General features: G+C 42.0%; 1 protein-coding gene across 1 annotated transcript in view; it reads right to left on the bottom strand.

Moving 5' to 3' along the window:
- Positions 1–7,422: 7,422 nt before the first annotated feature.
- LOC102873345 (trichohyalin-like) overlaps positions 7,423–8,713 on the bottom strand; it is a 4,640-nt gene continuing 3,349 nt past the window's right edge. Inside the window, exon 5 of the mRNA XM_006900137.1 lies at positions 7,423–8,713. This exon is cut by the window's right edge and continues 2 nt beyond it. Within this exon, the coding sequence (XP_006900199.1) occupies positions 7,423–8,713 (1,291 nt within the window).

Here is an 8,713-nt window from a genome sequence, read left to right as displayed (position 1 = left end):
AGGTTTCACATTAGCACAATCAAGTGTTCTGGGATTCCCATTCTTCTCAGAGTCAGCCACAGTTTGTTATGATCCACACAGTCAAATGCCTTTGCATAACCAATGAAACACAGATATACATTCTTCTGATATTCCCTGCTTTCAGCCAAGATCCATCTAACATCAGCTACACTATCCCTAGTACCACGACCCCTTCTAAACCAAGCCTGGACTTCTGGCAGGCAAGTGTTACAAAACTCTTTTAACTCCCCCACTCCTCCAACAAGCCTTCTGCTCTATGACACCCAGCTCTAAGCACCTTGCCTCCCCTACAAATGAAGCTAACTATCACCTGGATCAAAGAATTTCAACACAAGGCTCTTGGGCCCAAGAGATACTTTCTATTTCTGGCTCTTCTTTTTGAATGGCAACAAGAGCCAACTTTTCTGCCCTTGACTAATTTTAAACCTAGGGGTATGGTACAACTAACTAATCTTCATATTCATGTTCTGTGTACTTTATTTGCATGATACTTTAGACAAATAGCTAGGCAAGGCTCTTCCTTGGAAAGGGACATCATGCTTAAAAATTGAGGGTCAGCAAAGCAGAGGACTTCCAATGAGGTGGATTGACATTATGACTTAAGCAATGAGTTCTAGTGTTTTAGAGGTGGAAAAGGTGGCACAGGATAGGGCATGTTTCAGGTTATCTGTTCCTGGGATTGCTATGAGTTGTACTCGACAGCACCCAATAACAACAACAACAACAACAACCCAAAAGTACCATGTTGTTGCTGTTGTTGATTGCCTTCAAGTTGAGCACAACTCATAATGACCCTATGAACAAAAGGCTTGAAGCCCCTCTACAACCATTGACATTTATAAAAATGCATAGAGTTTCCAGAGGCATGTTGTTTAGGAAGAGAATGCCACTCCTGCTTCCAAACCTGTCATAATATGTTATTTGTTGTTGAGTTGCCTGCAATGCATAGTGACCTATGTACAGCAGCTCTGAACCCTTCGCTGTCCTGAGCCAGTCTCACTAATTCCTCCACACCATCCCCCATTGCCCCAGTTACTGTATCAATCCATCTCTTCCGGGGTCTTCCTCTCCTGTGCTGTCCTTCCACCCTTCCAAGCATGATGTCCTTCTCCAAGGATCGACTGCTCCTGGCCACGTGCCCAAAGTAAGTGAAGCAGAACTTCAAAATCCTAGCCTCCAAGGAGAGACTTGGTTTCACCCTCTCCAAGACAAACATATTTGTTTTCTTGGCAGTCCATGGTATGTTCAAGACTTTTCTCCAGCACCACAACTCAAAGGCATCTATTCTTCTTCTGTCATCCTTAATCATTGTCCAACTCTCTGAAGCATAACAAATAATTGAGAAGACCATAACCTGGATTAGGCGCACCTTTGCATCTAGAATGACATCATTGCTTTTCAGCACACTGGAGAGGTCCATGACAGCAAATTTTCCCAGTGCAGTTCGCCTTTTGATTTCTGACTACTGGTGTAAAAAGTGTTGATGTGTATCCAAGAAGCTATAATTGCTAACAACCTCAATTTCTTCTCCATCTATTATAGTGCTGCCAATTGACCCAGTAGTGAGAATCTTTGTCTTCTTGATGTTGAGCTTCAATCCATATTGAAGACTACAGTCCTTGACCTTCTGAAGCAAGTGCTTCAGGTCTTCTTCAGTTTTAGCAAGCAAGGTTGTGTCATCTGTGTATCGTATATTATTGATGGGTCTTCCTTCAATCTTGATGCCACACTCCTTCTCATAAAGCCCTGCCTCCCGAATTATCTGTTCTGCATACAGATTGAAAAGGTATGGGGACAAGACGTATCCCTGATGCACTCCTTTCCTGATTTTGAATCATGCAGTTTCCTTGCTCTGTTCTGAGGATTGCTTCTTGGTCCAAGTATAGGTTTTGGATAAGCATGATCAAGTGCTCTGAGATTCTCATTTTCCTCAAAGTTAGCCACAATGTATTGTGATCCACACAGTCAAATGCCTTTGTATAGTCAATGAAACACAGATAGCCATTCTTCTGGTACTCTGCTTTCTGCCAAGATCCATCTGACATTGGCAGTAACACCCCTAGTGCCATGACTTCTTCTAAACCCAGCTTGTATTTTGGGTAATTCTCTGTCAATGTCTTTTCTGGATAATCTTCATCAGTATTTTGCTAGTTTGTGATATTGCTGTTATTGTTACGATAATTTCCACACTCTGTCGGTTTACCTTTTTTTTTGGAGTGGGAATAAATATGTATCTCTTCCAATCAGTTGACCAAGTAGTTGCCCTCCAGATTTCTTGGCACAAATTGGTGAGCACATGCAGGGCAGCATCTGTTTGCTGAAATACATCAATTGGTATTTCATCAATTCTGATTTATGTTATTAAACCCTTGGTGGGTCACAATCACCTCACATCTGCATAGTCCTACCTAGTATTTTCGTAGTCCTACCCAGGCCAACTCCAGAATCCAAGAGCACATCTGGGTGGTCTAGAGGCACTGGCCAGACCCTGAGAAGAGGGGCTAAGTGAGATGGGATTTGGGAGATGGTGCCACACGTCAGAATTCAGATGTGGAGGCAGCACTGAACAGGGAACCAGGAAACTAAGACTTCAGACTTTCTTTTCCCCAAAAAGGATGATCCAACAGAATGTGGAAATAATCAAACAATATCACATGCAAGCAAAATCTTGCTGAAGATATTAAAAAAAGGACTGCCAGAAATACAGGTTGGGTTTAGAAGATTGTACATCATTGCTGATGTCAGATGGATCTAGGCTGAAAACAGAGAGTATCAGAAGGCTGTCTATTTGTGTTTTATTGACTATGCAAAAGTAGTTGACTGTGTGGAGCACAACAAACTGTGGCTAACATTGAGAAGAATGGGATCCCTGAACACTTGATTGTGCTCATGCGAAACCTATACCTAGGCCAGGAGGCTGTTTTCTGAACAGAGCAGGGGATCATTGCATCGTTCAAATTCAGCAAAGGAGTGCATAGAGAATGAATTCCTTCTCCATATCTTTTCAATCTGTATGTGGAACAGATCATTCATGGGGCTGGACTTTATGAAGAAGACTGTGACATCAGGATTAGACTCATCAACAAACTGAGTTATGCAGATGGCACAACCTTGCTTGCTGAAACTGAGGAAGACTTGAAGTGTTTGCTGCAGAAGGTTAAGGTCTGTAGCCTTCAATATGAATCACATCTCACCAACAAGAAAACTAAGATCCTAACCACCAGGCCAATAGGCAGTATCATGATAGATGGAGAAAACATTGAGGTTGTTAATGATTTCATCTTGCTCAGATTGGCAATCAGCATTCTTGGCATTGTTGTTGTTGAGTGTTGTCAGGTCGAGTATGACTCATAATGACTCTACGAACAAAAGACCTACTGCTTTCCCATAACTATCGTAGTTTCTCCAAGTTCATAGAGTTTCCATAGGCATGTGGTTTAGGAAGTGGATGCCACTGCAGCTTTCAAACCTGTTTTACAACTGGGAGCTCCACCAAACACTGTCCACATTGGGAAACCATTATGGTATTTGATAACCCAATAGCACATTACAGAAAACCCAGGTTATTTCAGATAGCACATTGACAAAGAGTGATGTACAAAGTGGAAGAATATTCCTCCAGATATAACAACACTAGTCTCATTTAGCAGAGGTTAAGTGTTGTCTAGTTTAATAATACACATAAGACCTGAACTCTATTCTATAACTAACATAATTTCTGTACATTTACAGAGTTTACAGAGGCATCTAGTTTAGGAAGTGGATATCAAAAGATGAATTGCACTGGGAAAATCTGCTGTCAGGGACTTCTCCAGAGGGGTAAAAAGCAAAAATGTCAGACTACAGACTAGGGTACACCTGATCAATTATTTGTTATCCATTTAAGAGCTGGACAATCACTAAGGATGACCAAAGAAGAATTGATACCTGTGAGCTGTAGTGTTGGAGAAGAGCATACCATGGATAACCAAGAGAGCAAACAGGTCTGTCCTGGAGATGGTGAAACCAAGTGGCTCCCTAGAGGCAAGGATTTTGAAGCTTTTTCTGAAATACTTTGGGCATGTTGCCAGGAGAAGCCAGTCCTGGAGAAGGACATCATATTTGGAAGAGTAGTGAGTCAGCCCAGGAGAGGAAGACCCTGGATGAGATGGATTGACACCGTAACTGTGCCAATGGACTCCAGTGTGTCTGAGACAATGAGGTTAGCTCAGGATAAAGGTTCAGAGCCATTGTTCATAGTTCACTATGAGTCATAGTCACCTTGAAGGTGACAGCACATAACAACCACCCAGTCATTTGATTGGAGTTATAAAGACTATGGTTTAGAAGAATTATGGTAAATAATTCACAGCAACAAACAAGTTCATAGAAAATGGAGTAAATATAGGGTATTCTCCACTACTTGTCTACCAGTTTGTCATACTGTTGTGGTTTGGGTGTTTCTGTGATGCTAGAAGTTATGTTACTGGAATTTCAAATACCAGCAGGTCCAATCATGGCTGGCAGGTTTCATTAGACCTTTCAGACAAAAAGACTAAAAAGTAAGACTAAGATTGTGTGGATGTTACAGGATCAGGCAGGGTTTTATTCTGTTATACGCAGGGCCATTATACTGTGAGTCCACTTGACACCTTACAGTGCTTAAACCTGAGATGATAAGGAGTTTTGGGAGGAATCTGGGAGATACATTGAGGAAAGTTTTAAGGTTAGTTGACCAAAACTAAAAGATCTTTGAAGTTGGAAGTAAATTCTCATGATTATCCTTGTCAGCTAATTAATTTTCCTATTTTCTATTTGTTAAATGTAGAAGCTGGGACAAGAGGATACTTGTGTTGATTCAAGAATTTCAGTTTTAAAAAAAGAATTTCAGTTTAACAAGCTGAATATTAAAATAAAATAAAATTGAATGTTTTAAAGTATTAGAAGTGCTGTAAATGTTGACTAATGATTAAATACCTATCTTCAGATTAATTGTAGCATTTTTCTACTGCACTATAGAAATTAGGGAAAATCTAATGAAAAATGTCTATGCAGTGAAGACCAGCTTGTACAATGTCAAAGGACAAAGATTATCACAATACAAGTGGATCTCCCTGGCAGCACAACCTTAATTTCCCTGGAGGGAAATTAACTTTTTCATCATGGAGCACATTGAACTCCATCTCCAGCAGAAGCCAAGGGGATGTTTATAGAGCTCCCAATTAACAGTGGTCAATTACCTAATAGCCTCAAGGTTCTGCTCATAACGTGTACATTATCCTGCTGAAGGAGTAGGAGGATTAGCTTCCAAGTACTTCTGCCAGAATGCTAAAAGAACAGCCAGAGGGCCTGGGCTGGTTGACACATTTTTATACTACATGTTATTATAGCGTTGATGAAAGAATACTTTCTTCTTTGGAAATTGATGCTTTCCTCATCTTGTAAAGTTCTTTAAAAACTCTGGAGAGTTTTGATTGTTTTTGCTCTAATTATTATTGTCGAACTGTAGCTTAGCTGATGTGTATTTTAGGGCTAATTGGCATTTATAAGGATGCTCTCTCTGCAAGTAGTAGTACCCTTTGAGAGGATCCTAGAGAAAGTCAGTGACTTTATGGTATTAGAATTTCTGTGTTTCCGTGACTGTTGTTAAGGAAGGAAAAACTTACTTCAAGAAAATACAGTTTTGCAGTTATAACTCATTTGAAAGAGATAGGGTTCTGATAAAGTGCTAGAGGATTCCTAGACCTTACCTTCCAGTAGGCATAAACTATTAGTATTAATGTGAGAGGATGGGCATCATGAAGAAATATAGCCTATCCGAAATGATACCCAGGAGCTGTAGGTTTGGCTTGTCTCTACCATTGATCAAAATGTTGAATGACTTTACAGTATCTTTTAAATCCTCTCAATTAGAAATTACTAGAACCATCTTAAGACTCATTCCTATTTTTGAAGCAGTAAATAGTAAAACTAGCCTCCAGTAGGTGTCACAGGAATGCCTGGATCATTAGAAGATACTTTGTTGTTTGGCTTCTGACTCAGTCACCTCATGGGTTAACTGGCAGGTCATCTATAATTTCTAAAATGCTGAATTGAACTTTTAGACCATTTTTCCCCCTACTAATGACTCACTAGGTATAGAAGACCAAGAAGCTGCTGTGTGCTCAGAAAGAATATTAACATTGGGAACATCATCATTTGTCATGGCTAGTGAGGGAGTGTAAGAAAGGCATACACAGCTATGTGGTCAATAATAAAAACACTTGGAAAAGGAATCCCAGTTTTAGGATACAGGCAATATAAAGTTCATCCAATTGTAGAGTAGTAGTTGAGGAAAGTCCAAAGGTTTTTGCCCTTTTCATATTCAAAGATATACTAGTAATAAAACACCCTTCAGAGAATAGGAACTTAGTGAGTTATGGTTTGACACTCAGTTAAAACAGACAAGAAGAGATTGTTTGCCAATCATTTATTTTTAAATTTTCAGAGTCCAAATATTTCAACAAGCGTTCCTACAGTAGTATCAATAGACCTTAAAGGAATCTAAGTTGATATGTCTTGTCAAAGGCCTTCAGGAATGTGCCCATCTGGTCACTCATTTTCCCATTTTCTTCCCCTAACACACTTGATGTAATCTCTTATTGGGCCTAGAAGAAGACAGATGTTTTACAGGTTCCCTATCAGCTAAAATTAACAAAGGCAGTATTATTCTTCTACTCTAATTAGAAATTAGGAGAAGAGAACTGAGCACTACAGACTATAGCAGACAGTTTCAAAATTTTAATTCTGGAGTTGTTAGAGAAACACTTTGCTTTTTCTTCACGAGGCTTTACATACTCAAGAAATTAAACATTTTTTTAAAAAATAAAAACCTCAATGTATTAGAATCCTAAGTCCTTAAGCATTTTTTCTTGATGCAGATTTTACAGGATTTTTTTTTTTTTTTGCAGAAGTTACTCCATCAGCACTACTCATGAGTGGTAGTAAAAATAATTCAGTCTCCTGAACCCCACAGTATTTATTTATACTAAATAAACTACAATGGAGGTGGTGCTAATTGGAGGTTGACTAGTAAAAGTAATTTAGGTCCAAGGGGGGGGAAATAAACTTGAGGATTAAAAACATAACTTTAAAAACGAAATTCTTCAAAAGATGAGCCTTCTTTTGATTCATAAATCAGCATATTTGTTACTTTTTAGAGCAATGAACTTGTTCCTCAAACAACCTCCCTACACAAGTTAAAGGTTTTTTTTAAATGCACACTACATTAAAGAACTACTTAAGAAAGGATAAACATGAAATGAGTGAAGTTTAAGATTTCAGAAGGAAAGACATTCTAACATCAGAGTTTCCCCACACCCAGAGTTTTCCATTTTCCTTTGCTCCAAGCTTTGGTCGTTGTCAATATTTTGGCATCATTTCTTAAGGGCGGTATTGAGATCTCTGCTCTTGGATGTACTCATAGAGGGGGCTGGAGCGCACTGGGGCACTGGCAAACTGACGCTTGCCCTGGTCTTCCTGCTGGAATTTCCTCTCCGTCTCCAGACGGCGTTTCTGCTCTTCCTCTTGGCGCAGTTCTTGCTCCTGGCGGCGCCTCTTATCCCGGGAAAACTGCTCGTCAGCGCGGTACTGCCGGTCTCGCTCCTGCCTGAGCCTCTGCTCTTCGTGCTCCTCACGCCTCTGCTGCTCTTCTTCCTGGCGGAACTTTCTGTCCTGTTCCCTGCGGAGCAGTTTCTCTTCCTCTTGCAACTGGAGGTTCTGTTCTTCCTCTAGGAACTTGCGGTCTCTTTGCCGCCAGCGCTTCTGTTCTTCCTCCTGCTCTGTGCGTCTCAGTGGTTCTCTCCGAGAGAAATCACCTTCTAAATCTTGGCGGCGCAGCTGCTGCTCCTCTCGTTCCTGGCGGAGCAGTTGCTCCTCACGGAATTTTCGGTCTCGCTCTTGGCGAAGCTCTTGCTCGGGCTCCTGACTGCGCAGCTGGTCTTCTGTGCGGAACTTTCGGTCACGCTGCTGGTGGCGAAACTGCTCCTCCTCGTGGAACTTTCTGGCCCGCTGCTGGCGGCGCCACTGTTCCTCCTCACGCTCCTCATCATCGCGGAACTTTCTGTCCTCATCCTGGCGGCGCAGCTGCTGTTCTCGTTCACGGCGGAACTGTTCCTCTTCTAGGAACTTTCTGTCCCTCTGGTGGTGACTCAGCTGCTCTTCCTCGCGGAATTTTCTATCCCTCTGCTGGCGGCGCCACTGTTCCTCCTTGCGCTCCTCACGCAGCTGCTCTTCCTCGCGGAACTTTTGGTCGCGCTCCTGCTGGCGCAGCTGTTCCTCCTCCTGGAATCGTCTGTCTCGGGACTGCTGGAAGCTCTCTTCTGGGAACCTCCTGTCTCTTTCCTGGTGCCCTCTCTTCTCCTCTCGTTCTTCTCTCAGCTGCTGCTCTTTCTCTCTGAACTTCTGGTCTCGCCTTTTGGCTTTCTCTTGCTCTTCTCGCTCCAGTGGGTCTTGGAGCTGAACTTCATTGCGAAATTGCTGCTCCCTGTCTCGGCGCTGCGGCTTCTCCTCCTCCCTATACTGCTGGTCACAGGCTTGGCGTCTCCGGTCCCCCTGCAGTTGTTCCTCGTCCAGATAGCGCCTGTCCCGCTGCTGGCGTCTTCTCTTCTCCTTCTGCAGCTCTTCCTCTTCTTGCCGCAGCTGTTCTTCCTCCCGATATTGCCTGTCCCGCTGC

The sequence above is a fragment of the Elephantulus edwardii genome, unplaced genomic scaffold (assembly GCF_000299155.1).
Source record: "Elephantulus edwardii isolate Elephantulus edwardi_28Jun2011 unplaced genomic scaffold, EleEdw1.0 scaffold00273, whole genome shotgun sequence".
Taxonomy (NCBI): Eukaryota; Metazoa; Chordata; class Mammalia; order Macroscelidea; family Macroscelididae; genus Elephantulus; species Elephantulus edwardii.
The sequence above is the reverse complement of the archived record's forward strand: the minus strand, read 5'-3'. Positions and strand labels throughout refer to the sequence as shown.